The sequence below is a fragment of the Hyaena hyaena genome, unplaced genomic scaffold (assembly GCF_003009895.1).
Source record: "Hyaena hyaena isolate Hyena2069 unplaced genomic scaffold, ASM300989v1 scaffold_284, whole genome shotgun sequence".
In the NCBI taxonomy this organism is placed as follows: domain Eukaryota; kingdom Metazoa; phylum Chordata; class Mammalia; order Carnivora; family Hyaenidae; genus Hyaena; species Hyaena hyaena.
The window spans coordinates 1098542-1119377 of record NW_024080913.1 but is presented as its reverse complement, the minus strand read 5'-3'; the positions used below and the strand labels follow the sequence as shown (position 1 = coordinate 1119377).

The 20836-nt window shown below is 53.8% G+C and overlaps 2 protein-coding genes across 5 annotated transcripts in view; one reads left to right on the top strand and one right to left on the bottom strand.

Moving 5' to 3' along the window:
* The first annotated feature begins 1577 nt into the window (after nt 1-1577).
* Nucleotides 1578-10159, top strand: CERS2 (ceramide synthase 2). Of its 2 annotated transcripts, none has more exons than XM_039246352.1 (11): nt 1578-1682; nt 7236-7409; nt 7826-7943; nt 8116-8234; nt 8446-8503; nt 8609-8659; nt 8875-8967; nt 9153-9281; nt 9492-9598; nt 9685-9838; nt 10019-10159. In XM_039246352.1, exons 2-11 carry the CDS (start codon nt 7237-7239, stop codon nt 10157-10159), a joined length of 1143 nt encoding a protein of 380 aa, XP_039102283.1. In that variant the 5' UTR covers nt 1578-1682; nt 7236. The 2 variants fall into 2 exon arrangements, with proteins under 2 accessions (XP_039102283.1, XP_039102282.1); XM_039246351.1 differs by lacking the exon at nt 1578-1682 and adding an exon at nt 2145-2245.
* A 1122-nt stretch (nt 10160-11281) lies between these two features.
* The window catches only part of SETDB1 (SET domain bifurcated histone lysine methyltransferase 1), a 33981-nt gene continuing 24426 nt past the window's right edge, over nt 11282-20836 (bottom strand). For all 3 annotated transcript variants that reach the window (XM_039246349.1, XM_039246348.1, XM_039246350.1), the window contains exons 14-22: nt 20624-20740; nt 15562-15731; nt 14392-15020; nt 13529-13557; nt 13282-13414; nt 12841-13006; nt 12270-12481; nt 11921-12009; nt 11282-11795 (exon numbers count right to left, since the gene is read on the bottom strand). In XM_039246349.1, the coding sequence (XP_039102280.1) occupies nt 11678-11795; nt 11921-12009; nt 12270-12481; nt 12841-13006; nt 13282-13414; nt 13529-13557; nt 14392-15020; nt 15562-15731; nt 20624-20740 (1663 nt within the window). In that variant the 3' untranslated portion in view covers nt 11282-11677. The remainder of the gene's footprint in view (nt 11796-11920; nt 12010-12269; nt 12482-12840; nt 13007-13281; nt 13415-13528; nt 13558-14391; nt 15021-15561; nt 15732-20623; nt 20741-20836) is intronic.

Genomic DNA, 20836 nt, shown 5'->3' with positions numbered 1-20836 from the left:
GTGTGTGTGGCCAGATGAGTAACATCATTCTAATGCTGCCCAAAGCCACTTCCCCTTCTCCATCCACCTTCTCTTTTGTCTCCTGGGGGAGGGGTACACCCTCTTATCTTTATTTCTCAGGCCTTGACTCTCCAACTTCTGCCCCCAAACTTCCCCCTGCCCACTGTTATCTTAAAAAGGTTAAACGGTCTTCAGTCCTCTGAGGAATCATTTAAACAGTCTTGTGCCTGGGTGGGTGGGGGGTCACCTTGGTGGCTCGGTTGGGTGTGGGACTCTTGATGTCCCCACTAGGGTCATGATCCTAGGAGCCCCACATAGGGCTCTGTGCTGAGCATGGAGCCTGCTTAGGATTCTCTCTCTTCCTCTGCCCCTCTACCCCACTCACGCACACTCTCTCTCTAAAATAAATAAGAAAAATAAAATAAAGTCTTGTGGTCACCTTTGGAGAAGCCTGGCATCTAGGAAAACTGCTTGAGAATAAGGTTCAGAAGCTAAAGAAAGGGAACCAAACAGTACAAGGTGTGAGGAGTTAGAGAGGCACCCAAAGGAGACACAGGGAGCCCAGCTGGATAAAGGCGTGTAGGTGTGTAGCACAGAGGAATCTGGGGGAAATCTCAAGAAAGGAGGGGATTCTGGATTGGAAGGTACAGGGAGGGGGTTACAGAGAGGTAAAAAGAGGTAAGCAGCACTAATCAGGGAGGAATTCAGCCTGGGGCATAGGGAGACAGGGCTGGAGGGCTTGCTGGGATCTGGAAAATCAGGCAGGTGTGGGCATAAAAATCTGCAGAAGAGTCCCCTGGGGGCTGGTTTGGTGAGAGGTAGCCAGGGGTAGGGCCCATAATTCTCATTTCTCCAATGGTAGGAGTGGGCTGAGGGTCCACCTGCCAAGAGCAAATGAAGAAGAATAGCTTGGAAATCTGTCAGCTTCTGCTTCTCCACCTCTCTGGAGAGCCTCAGGTGCTGGCCAGGCTCTGAACTGGAATAAGTGAGAGGTCAGCTGTCAAAACACCTGAACTTGACTAGATAAATCATGAAGGAAGTTACTTTCAGAGGTTCTAACTGTGATAGTATACAAGGACCAACATTTCATCAAGGCAAATAACAAAAACAAAAACAAACAAAGCAAAAGAAAGTTATGTCTACATGTGGAGCAAACTCTAGCTCTCTCTTTAAACAAATCTTTCAACAGATCCTAGCCACTCTGTCCTGATAGGAGTCAAGGTCAGTTTTCCAGGATAAACACGTGGCATCTTCCTGAAACATCAATTCCACCGGACTGGGAACGACATTTCTAAAATATGAATTAGAAAAATAAAATAAAAATAAAATAAAATATGAATTAGAAGAGAGAAACATGGTGTAGATTGCAAAGTCAAACACATTCTACAAAACCCAAGTTGGAGCTTGGCCCTTTCAGAGTGTCTACTATAGTGGGTATGGGTCCACCGGGGGCAGGTGTCACAGCACTTGGGCGGAAACGTGAGTTTCTTGGCGGGGGTGGAGCGGGGGGCTTCGTGGGGGCCGCAGGCTCTGCGAGGAACCACCAGGACCCGCTGGCTACGTCGTCCCGAGGGGCGCTCTGCCCTGGCGCACCGCACTGGAGTGAGGGGGGGGGCTCGCCCCGGCTTCGCACGCCCGGGGCCGGGGCGCCCTCTTCCCTCTGCTGCCGAGTGCGGCTGGAGGTGGGAAGTGTGGCAACCAGTCGGGCCGGGGGGAGCTGGGCGCCGCAGGGGGCTGAGGTCGCCGACCGCAGTCGGGGCGGGCAGGTGGGGCGGGCGCACGGATTCCCGGGCACCCCGCGGTCCGCCTCCGAGGGGACAGCCTGGGCGGCCGCCGGGCCCGCACTCTGCCCCCCCTCCTTGGGGGCTTCTCTGGGGTGCGGCGACTGCAGGGGTCGCGGCGACTGCAGGGGTCGCGGGGCCGAGGCCCGAGGAGGGCGCGGCGGCGGGGAGCCGGGCTGGGTGCACTCCCCTCCCCTGCCGTCGCCGGGCCGCAGGCCCACGCCCAGTCTCCCGGTTCCAGGGCCGCCCGCGGCCTTGCTCTCCGGGGCTGGGCTCGGACGCGGCTGTGCTGGGCTCGGCGGGAGGAGGAGGAAGGAGGGAGGGAGCGGGCGGGCGGGCGGAAGAGGGAGGAGAGGAGCGAGCCGAGCCAGTCCGGAGAGGGGGGGGCGCGCGGAGCTCGGACGCCCGGAGACACGGAGCAGCGGCTCCCGGCCCGGCCAGCTCCGCGACGCCGCTGCCGCCGAGTGAGTCAGGGCGGGGGGGACCCCGGCCCGGGAGCAGCAGGAGCTGCGCTCAGGGGTGGGGCGGGGAGCGGCCGCGGAAAAGTTGGGCGAAGTGGGGGCCGCTCGGTCGCCGCCCCGCGGAGAGGGCCCGGGCCGCGGAGGCGGCGGGGACGGCGGGGGCGGCGCGGCCCGGGCGGGGGCGGCGGGGTCCGGGGGCGCGGGCCCGGCGCGCTCATGGCGGCGGGCCCGGGGTAGGGCGGGCGCGGCGCAGCCGGAGGGCAGGCCGGCGGGAGCCTGGGCGGCGTGGGGCGCGCCGCCCCGGGCCCGGAGAAGCAGGCCCTCCTGGCAACAGGTAGGGGTCCGGGGGCCGCCCGCGGAGGGCGCCCGGTGGTAGGTGGGGGAACGAGCCCGGGGACCGTCTGCGCGAGAGCCCCCAGCCTGGCGGTGGGCCCGCGGCGTGGCTCCTGGTGCCGCGGCCGGGGTGGGAGGGAGAGCAGGGTCTCTCTGCTTGTCCCCGGGGCCGCCCCACAGTCCCCGCTCCGGGAGGGAGGCCCCAGCGTCCATGTGCTTAACGGGAAACAGGAAGGAGTGGCTCTCGGGCGGCTGCCCCGGTCCCCCAAGGCTAAGGCTCCTATACCGTTATGGGGTGTGTGTGTGTGTGTGTGTGTGTGTGTGTGTGTGTGTGTCTGTCTGTGTGTGTGTGTGCGCGCGCGCGGCAGGGGTGAGAAGGGGGGAGGCTGCTGGTGAAACTGGTTTTCTGGGCCACAGCTTGTTAATTACCGGCCCGTAGGCTCTCTGGCAAGTAGGTTAATTGCAGGTGTGTGGCACTAATTTTTGGCCCGAGCTTGGGGGTTTCTCCGGCTCCCCGAGCGCGGCCCCTGGCCTTAAACCCTGGGCTTCCTCACTTGAGTTGCTAGACTCAGTAGTGGGGAGGGGGGGGAGTTTTGAGTGAGTCCCCTCATCTCAGAGAAGTGAATCTGGTAAGGCCTTCAGCAGACACTCACTCCCACATCGGTGCTGGAAGGGTCGCTGCCCCATACCAAAGTCCGGGTCACCGCGTCTAAGTGTGGGTGGCCCGCTGCACTTGCGATGGGGCTCCTAGAGATAAGGACTTGTCTGCAGCTTTGTGTCTCCGGGCCTGGCCCTGATCATAAAGTGACCTGCATAGACTCTCTGTTCTGAAGAGAGTTCCTGGTCCCCCTGGGTACCCCCCAGTCTACACCCTTCACTGTGGCCTTTGGACAGCTTTCCCCCTGGGAGGGCCTCCTCTCTCCCCTGTCACTGGCCACAGGCCACCGATTCTTTACAGTGCTCTCCCCCTCCCCCGCCTCTTCAACCTGCTGGCCTCTCCCTGTCCCTGGAGGCTGTAGTCACATGCAGTATTTGGGTGTGCTGGGGCCTCTAGCGGGGCAGCTCAGACAAGCTAAATTTGGGGGCCTACACTGCCGGCCTGGAGCAGCGACACACCTCCCGCTGGCTTCATCCTAGTTCCTGACAGGCTGTTGCTGCCTGAAAAGAAATTTTTCAACAAGACTGTCGGGGCCCTCCCACTTTTTTGTAGTCCCTGTGTTTGTCGCTCTCTCCTCCCCCGCTGATCCTTTTTTCCTCAATTACTTCTCCAAGCTCCGAGCGCCAGTCTGGGACATCCCTTCCCCACCCACTCAAACTTCTGCCCTCTAAGCCTTCTGGGTTCACAAGCCCCCGTGGGGACCCTCGGCCCCTTTCCATCCATCTCTGAGTGTCTGGGAGGGGTCAGTCAGAGTTGGGGTAGAGGGTGGGGGCTGGGCAGAGCCCTGTTCAAGTTCCTGGTAATCCAATGCCCATGAAATCCCTGCTCTGCTGGCTCCTCTCCAGCCTGTGCCTCAGAAAGTGGCATCTGTGTCTCTGAGGCAGGTGTGTGCGTGCGTGAGAGAGAGACACACACACACCCTATTGTCGCTTCATGTGTGTCAGGAGTAAATTCTGTGAGTGGAAAAATATCTGTAGGTGTGATTTCTCCACCAGAAAATCAAGTATTTACCCCGAGGGCCAAGTGGCCAGAAAGGCAGGGTTGCCCCTCTCTCTGTGCCGAAGTACATCCCTCCCGCCTTCTCGGACCAGCCTTTTGTTTAGAGGCTCCCTCGCTTGACTTGAGGTGCCTCTGCCAGGAAGCCACAGGGCTGCCTCTGGGAGCAGACTTGTTGGTTCTGTGGGGATGTGTAGGCAGGACGCTGGGAGCTCCTGGGGTTCACCCCTGCCCCCCATGTTGAGTCTGAAGTCCTGACCCTGATGAATCTGGTGCTTCTCCCTGCTGGGCTAGGACCCGGGTGGGGAAGGGGGGGCAGGAGGGGGTAGCATTCCTCTGCTAATGGAAGTACCGGGCAAGGGAGGGCTGTGGTCACAGAGAGCCCGAAACCCCGGTGTGAAAGACGCCTGGGGTTGGTGTAGTTGTGCTGTCCTGGTGATGGCCCTTGACCCCCTCTGCCGCTTCTGCCAACTTCCTACCTTCTCACCTTCTGTGTAGGGATAGGCTGGTGGAAGACGCTCCTGGGCCCCAGGAGTCCGGGAGAGGGGTCCCACCCCTACCCTCTGGGACCCCAGCCTGCCTTCTGAATCTGTAATCCTCAAAGTGTTCCTGACAAGAGAAACTTCCTGCCGGTTTTCACGGACCCGTGTAGGGATGGGGCCCCACATCCAGGCCTGTCTCTACCTTTGGCTTCAGATCTCAGTGAAGGCCAAGTTGGCTCCAAGAGACAGGGGGACACATCAGGTGTATTTCCCCGCCTCCAACCTAGCTAAGCTAAGAAGGTGGAAAGGAGGAGCCGGAGGTGTGCCAGCACTGAATTTTCTCTTTTCTCCAGGGAAAAAAGTGTGTTGTACGCCTGGCCGTGTAGGGAAACTTCCACTGTGGATAATTATGTTTAATTTTGTTCAGTTCAGAAGGCTTCCATCTCTTTTAACTGATTAAATATTTATTCTGGCTAAGGTAGAGGGGGAAGGGGCAAGGCCCTCAGGAGCCTGGAGAGAGAGAGAGAGAGAGAGAGAGAGAGAGAGAGAGAAAGAGAGAGAGAGTGTGTGTGTATGTGTGTGTATGTGTGTGTGAGCGTGTTATTGGGAGAAGATGGAGCTGAAGCTCCCTTATTGTCAGTGCTGACCTCTGATTTCATCCGAGAGCAGTGACCAGGAGTGGGGACAAGAGGGTAAAGTCCTTGAGCTGGAATAATGACCCGTGACAGGCTGAGGGATTTCGCAAGTGCTTCTGTGGTGGGTGTGGGCGGAGCTGCTGGAAGAGCGGCGGCGGGAGGACCAGCCCAGCTCAGCTCGATCTGATCAGCCTTCGGGCCAGCAGCACCAACTGGTCTCGATTCGCCGTGGAGAACAATCTCCCCACTCTCCTCCCTCCCCGGGTGGGAGGAGACCACCTTCCTTGTGTGTCAGCTCTTCATTCCAAGACCAGCCTCAGTACCACCATCTCTTCCCTCCTGGGAGGATGAGGGCCGGGAGCCTGCAAACCACGGCCCTTGTCATCCTGTTGGCATTCAGTGCCGAGTCCCAGGACCGCCAGGCATCGTGCTGGTCCCGGCACCACTGACGTTTTGCGACCGCCTTGTCTCTGCCATCCCGCTTGGGAGCCGCAGACGGTGGCTTGTAGGGTAGCTCACAGGAGGTCTGTATCCCCCTCGTTCTGGCATCCACGTGGGTTGGTCACCACCGCCCTGGTGGTCCTTCCTTTTCCAGTGCGGTTAGTGTTTTATTTTCTATTTTTTTTTAATGTTTTATTTATTTCTAGGAGAGAGAGAGAGAGAGACAGCGTGAGCAGGGGAGGGTCAGAGAGAGAGGGAGTCACAGACTGAAACAGGCTCCAGGCTCTGAACTGGCAGTCAAAATAGAGCCCGATGCAGGGCTCAAACCCACTAACCGCGAGATCATGACCTAAGCGAAAGTCGGACGCTTAACCGACTAAGCCACCTAGGTGCCCCGCTTAAATTCCTTTATAAGACAAAGTGCTCTATAAAGACAAAGTGCTTCTATGAAAAGAAGAAATCTTGTAGCAGGACATGGGTGGAGAGTTTGTTTTTTATAAATTTGAATTATACAAATTTGAAATATCTTACCAATTCANACAGACTGAAACAGGCTCCAGGCTCTGAGCTGGCAGTCAGCACAGAGCCCGATGCGGGGCTCGAACCCACGAACCGCAAGATCATGACCTAAGCGAAAGTCGGACGCTTAACCGACTAAGCCACCCAGGTGCCCCTAGTGTTTTATTTTCTAGGTGAGTCTCATTCTACCAGATGTCTTGGTCTGCCATCTCCATACTCTGTCCTCCAGTCCCTGGTTCTTTGCAGCCTCGCCTTCACTTTGTTTCTGAAAAGAGGCTTCAGTTAGAGTTCTTCAGCCTGGTTTGCAGGGATTGGATGTCTTAGCATGGGGTGTTAATCTCGTGTGTAATGTTGGATGTCTGCTGATTGTCCTTGGCCTCAGCATCCTTTAGGGACATTATTTTGCTTTACTCTGGCCTCTGAATTTTCCCCAGGGACCTGTTGCCTAGATGGGTTGTAGGAGAGGAGGAGGTGGGGTTTGCCTCAGCTCTGCCGTCCGTTTTCAGGCTTCCTTGGCAAAGGAAGCTTCTAGCTGAGGGTTGGCTTGAGGAACGGAGCGGGTAGCTGAATGGGGTGTGTGTGTGGGGGGAGAGGGTGCCTCCTTTACTCAGATTGTTGGTTACAGCCTCTAGGGCCAGATCTTGCCTGTCGTCCACACTGGGGTAGCAACGTGACAGGAAAGCCCCAGGGTTCTTAGTTCTAGGGAAATGGGACTCCTGGGGGTGGTCGGCATCACCTTCAGTTGCTACGAGCGGTAAATGTGAGAACTGGAGAAGAAACGGATTTGTCCGAGGCCTTGTGGCCAGGACCAGAATCCGGGACTTGACTCTCTGTCCCCTTCCCCTCTGTTACACCATGGAACCCTTCGTCTCTCTCTTCCCCCATAGCTACCCCCTGTGATGCCCTCTGCCTTCCCCCTTCTCACTCAGGATGCTCCAGACCTTGTATGACTACTTCTGGTGGGAACGGCTGTGGCTGCCCGTGAACTTAACCTGGGCCGACCTAGAAGACCGAGATGGACGTGTCTACGCCAAAGCCTCAGACCTCTACATCACACTACCCCTGGCCTTGCTCTTCCTCATTGTGCGCTACTTCTTTGAGCTGTGAGCATACCACCCTAGCCCTGTGCCTTCCCTGGCTGCCACACATGGGGAACTCTCTTGCACTTTGAGTTTCTCTCTTGCTGCTGAATTGGCCCCGGACCCTGCTCTTCTGGACGCCTGGATCCCTGCGCCCCCCGCTGAAGGCGGCATTGTCCTCCTGAGGGTTCAGCACCCCAGGCCCTCTCCTTCAGTGGCTATTTGTTCTCCCTCTCCACCCTGCCTGGTCACTAGTGAACACAGGCGGCTTTGTCAGCGCTGGGCAGCCCACAGAGGCCAGAGAGAGGGTTGCTGGGAAACTGAGGCCCGGGATCGAGTGGCCTGAGCTTGTAGTCCTTTCCCCTCCCAGCTTAGGGGCTACCAGGAGACTGAGGTGCTTCAAGGGAGCCAGCCACTTCTCACTCCTATCCCTTCCTCAGTTATGTGGCTACACCACTGGCCGCCCTCCTGAACATCAAGGAGAAAACCCGGCTGCGGGCACCCCCCAACCCCACCTTGGAGCATTTCTACCTGACTGGCGGCAAGCAGCCTAAACAGGTTGGAGCTGGGGACCCCAGTCCGGCATTTCCTGAGTGTGATGAGGAGAGTTGGGGGAGGGGGCAGGGGTGCCGGCCTAGGTTCTTGCTGGGAGGGCCCGGATGGGGGGGGAGGGGGAGACACGCATCGAGTTCCAGAGCCTAGTGGTAACCGGGCTTCCTTGTGACACCAGGCTGAGGTGGAGCTCCTGTCACGGAAGAGTGGGCTCTCCGGCCGCCAGGTAGAGCGCTGGTTCCGGCGCCGCCGCAACCAGGACCGGCCCAGTCTCCTCAAGAAGTTCCGAGAAGCCAGGTAGGAGAGGCAGCGGCAGGAGAAGCTGGGAGGCAGAGGAAATGTCTGATGTAGGCCTTGCGGGGACGGGTGGGCCGTGGCTGAATGCAGGGAGAGGCTGTACCCAGGTGAGGAGGCAGGCGAGTTCATGACACCGAGAGGACATCTGGGGCACCCGGGGGTGGTTGGAAGGATATGCCACTCTTCTAGTCCTTTCTGCTTCCTTTTCCAGCTGGAGATTCACCTTCTACCTGATTGCTTTCGTTGCTGGCATGGCCGTCATTGTGGACGTGAGTGGGGAGTCCTGGGGGGTGAGAGGAGGTTCCCTAGCAAAGGGGGAGGAGGCCACAGAATTTGGGTGCCTCCTCTCTTCACTTCTCCCTGTCTCTCTGCAGAAACCGTGGTTCTATGACCTGAAGAAGGTTTGGGAGGGATATCCCATACAGGTAGGAAACGAGGTCTTGGTTCCTTGTGTGGGGTGATTGAGAGAATCAAGGCAGGACAGGTCTAGGACACGCACGCCCTTGTGGAGCGACGCTCTCTGGAACGCGTGGTGGAAGGCCCTGGAGTCATGGTGCTCAACCACCTTGGGCTGGAGGGGCTGGGTTTGGACAGGTGAGGTTCTGGGGTCCCTCACCTTTCTCTCTCTCTCCTTCCCCAGAGCACCGTCCCTTCCCAGTACTGGTACTACATGATTGAACTTTCTTTCTACTGGTCCCTGCTCTTCAGCATTGCCTCTGACGTCAAGAGAAAGGTGGGTCAGGAAAGCCTAAGGAGCCAAAATAAAGCCTTGGGATGAAGACTCCCCCACCTCCCACTTTGATTTCTGGGTATTTGGCTGGAGCTGTGGGTTACGGGGAACACAGTGGAAGGGGAAGTGGGAAGAGTGGGGGCTGAGCAACAGGAAGGAGTCCCCTGGAGCCTGCATCTTCTCTGCAGGATTTCAAGGAGCAGGTCATCCACCACGTGGCTACCATCATCCTCATCAGCTTCTCCTGGTTTGCCAATTACATCCGAGCAGGGACCCTGATCATGGCCCTGCACGACTCTTCCGACTACCTGCTGGAGGTCAGGCTTCCTGGGCACGACTTCAAACCCCGAGCCTCTGGTGCAGGTTCTCCCGTCCCTCTCCCTTTTGCACGAGGGTGGTGGGGGAGGGGGTGGTGGTGAAATTCCTGGGACCAAGGATGTGGGGGGTGGGGCACAGAGCCGGCGCACACATGAATGTACACGGGGGAGTCAGGAGCCTGTGATGACGGATGGGGGCTATCTGTGCAGTCGGCCAAGATGTTTAACTATGCGGGATGGAAAAACACCTGCAACAACATCTTCATCGTCTTCGCCGTTGTCTTCATCATCACCCGGCTGGTCATCCTGCCCTTCTGGTGAGTAGGCAGCCAGACCACACCCCAATCTCACTTGTGCCGCACCCCCCCCCCTAGTGTGTTTACAAGACCCGCCCCCGTGGTAGGATTCTGCACTGCACCGTGGTGTACCCCTTGGAGCTCTACCCCGCCTTCTTCGGCTACTACTTCTTCAATTCCATGATGGGGGTGCTGCAGCTGCTACACATCTTCTGGGCCTACCTCATCCTGCGCATGGCCCACAAGTTCATAACTGGAAAGGTGAATGCTCTGTGGGCCCCACTGCCTTCAACTCTACAAACTGCCCAAGCCCCTTCCCAGCAACCTGCTAAGAAACTACAGTGGGGCCCCAGGGCCAGCAGGACAAGCCTGCTGAGGGAGACATTTCTTGGGGGGGGGGGTCTGAGGGCGGCGTGTAACCCTTCTCCCCCCTCCCCACAGCTGGTAGAAGATGAACGCAGTGACCCTGAGGAAACCGAGAGCTCAGAGGGGGAGGAGGCAGTAGCAGGGGGAGGAGCCAAGAGCCGGCCCCTAGCCAACGGCCACCCTGTCCTCAGCAACAGCCATCGTAAGAAGGACTGAAAAGGACTGAACCATTGTCCCCGCTACCCCTCAGATTAATGCATTGAAGCCAAGGAACTAGCCTGCCCCCCCTACAGGGCCACTTTAAGCCCTGGGGGGTGCGGGGGCGGGAAGCAGAAAGCAAGGAGAAAGTTCATCTGTGTCCCAACACCTGCTTCTTTGTCACCCAGTTGCCTTTAAACCAAATTCTAACCAGCCTGTCCCCAGGTAGAGGGGAGGCTGGTATGCCCTGTTCAAGGGGGATGGACTTCTTTTCCTTTCCTTTTCCCCAGTTCTCCTATTGCTTTCCAGGCCCTTCCTCAGCTCTGCGGGTGGGCGTTACAACTCACATTCCTTACTCTTCAGAATTTGGCCCTAGCTGTTTGCCTCGGACTCCCTGACCTCCAGAGCCAGGGTCGTGCCTTACTGTCCCACCCATGGGCCTCATTCTGCCAAAGATGGACCAAGGCTCACCTTTCTAGGCTCCCTAACTTGGGCCAGAAACCAAAGCTGAGCTGTAACTTCTTTCCCTCCGGAGACACACATGAATGGAGTGTAGGAGGGTACACATGACCCTCGCCCTACCTCTGCCAAAAAGGCGGAGCTGCGCCGGGACCGCCCCGACCGTCCCTGTGCCACTTTGCCAGCTCTCTAGTCACAGGTCCAAGGCCTACTGCCTCCTTTCTCTGGCCTCCTCCCCTAGGCTAGCTGGTTCAGAATGGAATGGCAACTAGTCCTAATTTTTATTTATTAAACATTCGGTGGTTTGGTTTTAAAAGCCAGAATTACAGCTAGCACCCAGCATTTGAGCAGAGGGACCACTTCAGACCAAAATGTACTGTTAATGTTTTTTTTTTTTTTAAATTAAAATATATTAAAGATTAAAACATGGCAACAAGTATCTGAGACTAGCAGGTACTGAGAAGGGGGATCAACTAAATAAACTAAGGTAGTCTTCCTCATGGTTATGTAATGTTTTCATTTTTCAATTTCATGTGGCAAATAAGAAAAAGCAAAGGAAGAGAAGGTAAGATTAACAACAGCTGCCCCTTGGGAAGGGTGGGGGCAGGGGAAATTGCTCTGTTACAGAAAGACCCAGAACCAGAAGCCTGGGGACTGAGGAAGGAAAATCAAATCACAATCTTAGTTTTAACATCTTGTTAAAAGACATTCAAGAAACAATACAGATCGAGGATAGTAAATGCACAGCCCTCATCCTGGGAATGAAGTCGGCCAGAAGCATGAACACTTGAACAAACACAGGCTTGGGAGGGAGGAGTAACCGGGGGACCAAGGGATGTCAGGCCTGGTCGGGGTGGTGACCTCTCCCCACCCCTGATCACTCAGGAGGCGGAGGAGGGACCTTGCCTGCTAGCACCACATTGGAAGGGACCTCAGGATCCAGAGCCCCCATTTCTACCGGCTGGCAGCTGGGGGAGGAGCCGGCCAGTCCTCAGGAAGACCCATTCTGAGGAAAGGCCGGCTTGCGGAGGGCTCAGGCCTCACGGAGGGTTCGGGCACTGAGAGGGCGGCCGTCCTCTAAAGCAGTCGTCCCCTGCATTCGATGGCCCCACAGCAGCACAGCAGCTCCTTGCCTTCCACGCTGCCCACTTCGTAGTTGTAGTCCCACGTGAGCTCCGTCCCAGCGCGGATTCTCCTGGGCAGGAAGGAAGGGATGGGCTCAGGGGAGGCAGTGGCCCACCAGGTGCATGTGGCGCTGGGGTCCTGATGGAGGGGTGCCTGGGGCTCCTACATCCCCACCCCCCTGCAACCCCCTCTTACTTGCTGGCAAAGAAGGCCACCCAGGGGAAGCGAAGATCGTGAGTGTCCACGAAGACGTTCTGGACGAACAGGTTGGGGCTGCAGCTGTGCTGTGGGTTAAGGACAGAATGTGTAAGAAGCGCCGAAACCCAGGTGACCCGGCTTCGTGGGGCGAGCAGGAGTTGGAAAGAACGTGCCGCTGGACCCTCCCTATCACAGCGGAGTTCTGAAAGAGAGCTACCTCTTTAAGGTCCTTGAGATCACATATTGCTAACAAGGAAAGGTGGGTTTATGTAGTTGTGTTAAAGGAACAAAAAAGCTGGGGGCAGTGGGATAATGCAGCATCTAGCGGTGAGAGAGAGGGGCTCACGTTGAGGTAGCGGCCCAGGTTGCCTTCGAGCTTGGCATCGATGATGTAGCACGACTCCTCCCCATCGTAGAACTGGCGGGTGTTCTTGCGGACAGGCGCGCTCTCCCCCTTCTCCACGGAGGCCATGTTGGTTGATTTAATGGCAATCCCATGGGTTGACTTAAGAGCAAAGCCCCGGGTTGATTTTACTGCCACCTGGCGCTTTGTGGGGCCTGGACAGGAAGGAGAGCGTGATCAGGCCCCATCCCACTTCACTCCATTCTCCCCATCTGCAGCCCACCCACTGCACTGCAGGAATACTGATTAGCCGTGACCTTGGGGCAAAGGTCCTCACTGGCAGGGTTTTCAAGCAGGAGTCCATCTGCTGGGGAAAGGAGCTGAGAGGAAAGAGCAGGGAAGAGGAAAGGAGGGAGGAAGGGAATGTGTCGAACAGTTGAGCTGGGAGTCAAAATGGTCCCAGACATGCGTCAACCCTTCAGATCTGAATTTTTTCTCCCACTTGCTTAAACAAGGCTCTATCTCAACTTTCCGACGGTTCCTTCCTAGCACCCACAACGTTCTTCTAGACTACCAGACATGTTCTTCTTGTCCTCAAAGTCCTCTCCCTCAGAGCCAGAGGAGATGGTCTGGATGTCATCGCTGTCTACCGCCGTGGCTGAGGTCTGGCCGGTGGTGGGCTTCCGGCTGGTCCCACTCTCGCCCTCGCTTTCTGTGCTGCTGGACAGCGTTAAGACGTCCTGGAGAACAGAAGGGTGAGAAGAAAGAGTGAATGGAGAGGACCCTTTCAAGTTCTTCTCTTCCTGTGGTTAGGCAGGAAGAGGCTAAGACTACAGCAAGAGAAAGATCAGAACGCTGGGCAAAGGAAAATGAGGCAGGAAGTCACAGCTGAAGAAACGGGAAGGGATATACTGGGAATTATCATCAAGGACCTGAGGAGGTGAGGGGACTACTTCTCAGACACAGTCAAACACAAGACTGGGTGAGGGACAGCTTGAGGCAGGAGGTCACTTACATCAGTGTTGGACTGGGCAGAGGCCAGGAGTCGCCGGCTCTGATGCATACTAGTCTTACTGGGAGGGCGGCGAAGTCCTTCCAGTTTCATGGGAGAAGGATTGTAACCATAGTTTCGAGAGCTTTCGGTAACTCTAAAGGGAGGGCAAGGAGTGAGAGGGGATCAGGTTACTGTCTGTTTCTTAGGCTTCTTTTATGGGCACGACAGAAGACAGATCTGGAAACAGGTCAGAAAGAGAAGCACTTACACGGACATCTTGTTTCGGTCATCGGGGTCCTGGAAAAGAGCAAATGAAGGGTTAAAGGGTTTCATGGTGCTGAGTAACAAGTCCAACAATTAGACGTCATCTCAAATGACCTCCAAAGACATGAGCCAGTGAGAAGTACGTTATCTAAAGAGATTCCTCTGCAACCTGACAGTTAACAATTGTGTTCTCATCAGGACACCCCCCCAGAGGCGGGTCTCTAACCCTTCCCAATGACAGGGTGTAAGGTATTCGAGGCAAACGACGTGGGCAGATCTTACAAGAACAGGGGACACAGTTCACCACCCGTAATATGTTAAGTTTCAATATCATTAAAACGACATCTAGAAGCAACTCTTGGTTTTTAACTCTAACAAAAAATAGCAACGTTGTAGATAACTTGACATAACACTTAAATACTCATCAATCCTTTTCTTTGGAATGAACCAGATACTTTCTCCCCCCAGAAGAGAAAACAATCTGGTTTAAAAACAATTTGGTTCTGAGGCATCTGGGTGGCTCAGTCGGTTGGGCGTCCGACTTCGCCTCAGGTCATGATCTCATGGTCTGGTCTGTGGGATGAGCCCCATATCAGGCTCTGTACTGACAGCTTAGAGCCTGAAGCCTGCTTCGGATTCTGTTTCCCCATCTCTCTGTCCCTACCTGATTCATGCTTTCTCTCAAAAACAAACATTAAAAAAAAAAAAAACTTAGGTTCTCTAAGCATGAGGCATGTATTGGGTGGAAGGAACACAGTCAGGTCTGCCACAGGAATAGCCATCCAGTGAGAACCAGCATGGGAAGAAGTTGTGTGCCACAGCAAGTCCTACAAAAGCTCCCGCTCTTAGTCTTCTGCCGCCACTTACCTCTTTCTTGGCCTGCTTGAGGTCTCCCTCCTCCTTGAAGCCCAGCCCTGAGGTGGAGGCCTTCTCAGCCTCTCCTCTGCCGCCCCCAGCCCGGCCTTCCCCACCTTCGCTAGTCTTGAAGGATGAACGGCTATCAGAGTCAGCAAAGCCACCTTCACTGACACTATTGCAGCTCAACCACGAGGCCACCTTATTCTTGGGGGTCTCTTCCGAGGAAGGCGGATTGCAGCCACCTACGGGGATCGCTGGAGGGACAGGGACGTGGGGGGGCCCTAGGTCTGGGGGGCGGGAGTCCTTGGAAGCTGTTTCGGACAGTCCATTCTCCTTCTGGCCCCGGGTCTGCCGCCGGGTGGCATAGCTGCGCCACACGGAGCTGGTGCTGAAGTCCTCGTCTTTACAAAAGTTGTCATCAGAGCTGTCATCATTGGACTCTTCAGGGTCCTCTGTGCCGCTGTTGCCATCTTCCTGGTCCTTCAAGTCCACCCCGCTGCTGTCGGAGGAACAGGGGGCATCACTCTCATATCCTTCCTTGAAATTCTCCACGCTCTCGATATGGTCCAGGTTGGCAAAGTACTCATCACCCATCTCCAGGCCCTCCTTGTCTGCAAAGTCATCCGTCAGGATCTTGCCTGGGAAGGAAGAGAATTGAAGGCCTTTCAGGGTTAGGAGGGTCCTGGAGAAAGTCCAGGGGTCCTTCCAACAACATGCAGTCAGCACACCTCCACCAGGGGCTTGCCCTTGACCCTGACCATCCCCTCCTCCACGGAGTCCTGACAAGAGGAGGGGGAGCTTCACTCTGGTTTTAAGTCTTGCCCCCTCTGCCATCCCATTCTTCCTCTTTACCCAGGTTACCAAACAGGCGTCCGTGGCTATGCCAACAGCCTCTGGGTGGGGTACGGTGATGTGGGGTCTACTGGACTCGCTCCCACATCCATTGTCTGAAAAACCCTCACCTCTACTTTCGGGTCCCTGGTCCTTCTGAGGCACTCTGTCCCTCCCTGGGCCACCCGGACAGGCACATCACTTGTCGTGTTCTTCACAGAAGAAAGTCCTGGCCTCCTCTTACTCCCAAGTTCGCAGGTGAAGCATTTAATTTTCATTCAAAATCTCTCTGATTCAACTCCTCACTGCGTCCCACCCCAGAGGCCACTCTTTCACTCTGTCACCAACCTGCATAGATGCAGACAAAGGAGCCTTTGGCAATGTCATCCAAGCAGCGGATGCCCCAGCCCTTGTTCTGTGTCTTGAACAGCTGGAGCCGAACCTGGAGGCCGTGCTGCACCAACCGGTTTGTGCACATGTTTGGGTCACATTTGCAGCGTTTGTTACACTCGTAAACTCTGGGAGGAAGTTACAATAAAATCAGTCATAACGTGCTCACTAGAGCACCCGCTCAGTCCTGTTAACTGTAACAGAAGTGCTAACGATTCCTGAGGTAGCGTCACTTATTAGGTAAGGATCTAAGTGAGTGAATTTACTGAACTGTCTCTGCTCTGAGTCATTTGGGAGTATGGCCCCAGGACGTAATTCAGAACAGGAAAAAGTGATTTATACAGGCATTTACGGCAGGAGTAACAGTGAATACCAGAATGCCTGCTGTAGAAAAGCTAAGCAAACTGACGTGAATACAGGTTAAGAGCCATAAAATCAGGAGACAGGCAGGGCGTCAGTTAAATGTCCGACTTCGGCTCAGATTACGGTCTCCGTAGCCTGTGAGTTCGACCCCTGCATTGGGCTCTGTGCTGACGGCTCAGAGCCTGGAGCCTGCTTCAGATTCTGTGTCTCCCTCTCTCTCTGTTCCTTCCCTGCTTACGCTCGCTCACTCTCTCTGAAAAAATAAACATTAAAAAAAATCAGCAGATAAGTGACATCAATGTGCAGAAATAGATATACAGAATAAAGATGTGTGAGGGAAACAGGAGCCCATATGATAGATACTGACAGAGACTAAAGAGGAGTTGGAACGAAAGTTCATGGGTTTCTTCGGGTAAAGCTGATTTTCATTCTTTTCGTCCGTGAACATTTACTAAACACCAGGAGCTGTGCTACGCACTGGGAACCTGACAATGGAAAGAAAATCACAATCTTTCCTCTCAGGGAGCTCATATTCTATCAAGTTTAAGGAACTGCACAGTTCAACTATTTAAAAAATAAACTGTCACAGTTTGAGGGATCTAGTCAACAGGGACACTGAGAAAACGGTCATCTTTCAAGTACCAAGTTTTCTGCTCCGTCTACTTTGCTCAGGGTTGGGATTTTACTACTTGTTTTTCTGGTATGGAGATTTAGGGGAAACCTCTACTTTTGGAAAGATGACACCAGTATTATTTGAGTTGATGACATTAGTCCTATCCCTCTGGACAAAGACAGTAAGAACAAACTCTATTCACTGAACATGTACTTTTTTGTGTCTGGCGTCATGCCAATCTGCTTTATCCACATTCTCTTAGCCCTCAAAGCAGCTCTTTACGAGGGTTAAATTTTTAACTTAAAAAACCACAAACGTGGGGCACCTGGCCAGCTCAGTTGGTAGAACATGCAACTCAACCCCGGGGTCGTGATTTTGAGCCCCACACTGGGCAGAGGCTCCTTTAAAAAAAAAAAAAAACACAAAAACACTAAGAAAACATAATATATACAGAGGAAAGTACCCAACTATTTACGCCCATGTCCACAGCTCAGTGAGTCTTCACAAACTGACCACACCATGTCCCTAGCGCTGTAACAGGGGATGACTTTGTTAGGTTCCTTAAAACCTCAGTGGGGATGGGGGTGTTCATGGTCATATCCTCTGTTTACAGCTAATGAAACAAGATCAGCTTCGAATGGACAGAGTCAGGATTCAGACTCCGGTCTAGTCACCAACATAGGAAACTCTACGAGCAGCTATACTGAGCATCATTCATTCATTCATCTAACCAACTCTGCCTGATTCCTAGGTGCCAGGCACTGGGTACGCTGGCCACCTGGTGTGCCAGACAGGTCCCCACCCTTGGGGAGCTTACAGGCTAACGGAAAACACAGAACAAAAGCAAGTCAAAACATAAATGAAAGTTGCCCCAGATGCTACAAAGAACACAAACAGGGTGCTCAATGAGAGAGTGGAGTGAAAATGACCTAGTTTTAGAGTGACCAAGAAAGGTCTCTTTGAGGAGGTGAGATTAAAGCCAAGAGCTCAAGGTTAAAGGAGATAACCAAGCAAAGAACAGTGGATGGACTGCCAAGCAGAGGGCACAGCACGTACAAAGGCCCTTGAGGTAGGCGGGCCAGCACTGGGCAAAGTGGATCCAGTAACTGAAGAGTTGTCACTGTGGCTGGAACGGTTTTGGAGGGACAGAGATAGGAAGGGGCCAGATACTACAGCGTCTTGTGACCGAAGATTAACAGTTAGAATGAAATCTAAAGTAGAGGGGGAAGCGATTACAGTTTCGTGCAGCGAAGCGCCATGCTGCTCGCGGTTACATGAAAATATTTTTCTGAAACATTTCAAACATGAAAAAAGATACAACGGACATTCATCTACTGCCCAGCGTTAGCAAATCTAAACATCGTTACGAGACTCAAGGTTTTTTATTACGATGAAAACAAACGACACAGTGATGCAGCTAATGCTGGTTGATGGTCTCTTCCTTTGCTGAATTTTCACCTTGGCTTTAGCACAAATTAATCTCCCGGCTTCCCTATAGCCTCGATGCCCTGTGAAGGCGGTCAGACACCCCAGGCTTCCTCTCAAAGCCATGTTCCCAGGGCCTCTCTCCCCACCGGAGCTGCCTAGCCTCACACCGGCTATGGGCCCAGAGCCCCCTTCATCCCACCACGTGGGACCCCCTCAATCCTCTTGAGATAGAGCCTCTCTTTCCTGGACCAGCATGCCCTCCTCTCTCTAGACTTCTCACCCTATTTTGGCAAACAATTCCAGTAACTTTCTGAGAAGGGGAATCAGGGACAATTTTGAGGTGTTTTGGGTCTAAAAAATGCCTTTAGCTTACTTTGACACTTAAAACCCACACCCTGGGGTTTAGAACTCTACGTTAGAAATCTCCCCTAAGAAATCTGAATAGAGTCCTTAATTTCCATCTAGTCTCCAATGTCATCTTGAGAAGGCTGAAGATATTCTGAGTATTTTTGTGGTCTCTCTCTCCTCTAGAAACTGTTGGGATTTTTTTTTTTAGTCCTCGGTGCTCTATGGACACAATGATTGCATTTTATTATCAGGTGTTTTAGTGGGGATCTACATTCATCCTTCATGCTGGGATGTGACTGGCATTTTCCCATTTTCCATTACGGGAATATTTCTGAGTTGTTTCACCGATGTCGTTCTTCTCTGTTCTGTTCTCTTTGTTATGTATCCTGAACGCCAGGGTTGTTAGTTTCCACAATCACATATAACCATTTTATCAAGTTTTACTCCACTCTTCCATTGTCTTCCCCTTTCCCTTACATGCTGGCTTCACCTCCTCTGCTCAGTCTTTAGTTGGAGGGCCCAGGGCTTACTCTCTGGGCCCCTGATCTTTTCTATTAACAATATTCTCTCTAGGTGAACTCATCAGGCTTTAAATACCACCCCTGTGCTCAGGATTCCTTTATTTTTTTTAATGTTTGAGAGAGACAGAGGGTGAGTAGGGAAGGGGTAGAGAGGGGACCCAGAATCTGGAGCAGGCTCCAGGCTCTGAGCTGTCAGCAAAGAGCCTGATGCGGGGCTCGAACTCACGAACTGTGAGATCATGACCTGAGCCGAAGTTGGACGCTTAACCTCCTGAGCCACCCAGGCGCCCCGTATTCCTAATTCTTTATGTCCAGCCCTTATGCTTCTCTCCAGAAACCTCACTGCCTTCTCGACATTTCTCCTCAGACTGCCTAGGAGGGACAGCAAACGTAACATGGCCAGAAGACTGGTCTCACCCAGAGCACCACTCCTCGAGCCTCTTCCACCTTAGTAAAAAGCTCCGACACCCACTTTAGAGAACTTGTCCTGGGCTCTGCTGCTTCCCTCCCAGTCCAGTCAATCTACCAAGTAGCTCTACCTCCAAACGCATCCCGAATCTACCGTCTTTAAAAAAAAAAAAAGAAAAGAAAAAGTTTATTTATTTTGAGGGGGGAGAGGAGGAGGAGAGAGTGGGAGAGCAAGATCCCAAGCAGGCTCTGCATTGTCGGAGCAGAGCCTGATGCGGGGCTTGAACCCACAAACCATGAGATCATGACCTGAACTGAAATCAAGAGTCAGACGCTTAACCAACTGAGCCACCCAGGCACCCCCCAAAGCACCCCCCTCATCCTTGCTGCCATGTGCACTCTAGTACAAGCCCCAACAACCAGCCCCTCACCGGTACTCCCATAGTTCTCTCCTACGTGGACTTCCCAATTGTACTTTTGCTGCCCTAAGACCCAGTCTCTACACAGAAGCCACAGTCCCCTCCAAGAGGTAGATGAATCAGGGTGCCTGGTGGCTCAGTTGGTTAAACATCCGACTCCTGACACCCCCTCAGGTGATGCTCTCCTTGCTGTGAGAGCAAGCCCCTCGTTGGGCTCTGGGCACTGGGCATGGAGCCTGCTTGGGACTCTCTCTCTTGCCCAGCCCCTATTCTCTCATTTTCAAAATAAATTTTAAAACAAAACACTAAAAAAAAAAAAAGGCAGATGGTATCATTTGCCTGCTTAAAATTCTTTATTTTTAAAAAATATTTTAATGTTTATTCTTGACAGAGAGCGAGCGAGTGAGCACGAGAGGGGAGGGCCAGAGAGAGAGGAGGACACAGATTCTGAAGCAGGCTCCAGGCTCTAAGCTGTCAGCACAGAGTCAGACGTGGGGCTTGAACCCACAGACCATGAGATCATGACCTGAGCCGAAGCCGGATGCCCAACCGAGCCACCCAGGCACCCCTGACTGCTTAAAATTCTTAAACAACTTCCTAGTGCACCATAAATTTGGTTCTAACTTTTACTGTGATATACAAAGTCCTGTACTATCAGGTCTCTGAACAGTCCTCACCAGCCAGAGTGACTGCGTCTGTTAGGATAGTCACAGAGCTATGAAATTCAGATCATCTCTCACTGTGGTGGCTAGATCCTAGTCAGTCATTTTATGTCCTCATTTCAGGGAAAGCCCAAGGAAGAAGCCTGTGTTGGAAATTCAGCAAATAAAGCTTAACTGATAAAATACCTGGTGTCAGTTACTCTATTTTTGGTTCTAATTGTTAGCAGTGTCTCTGATGCTTCGCTTTCCCCAACTTACCCTGTGGGCAGACACTCCTCTAGTCTCTTATACTGGTAGCCAGAATTAGGGTTGATCTGGCCGCCCGGGGTGCAGGCTGTGGCCTGGATAGTTAGCTGATGACAGGCACACTTGGACCTGAGTGAGACAGAAGGGTATGATGGCTAGAGGTATGGGACTTTTTTTTAGAGGCAGGAAGTACTACAAAAGGATGGAGAAGGCAGTGAAATTTCT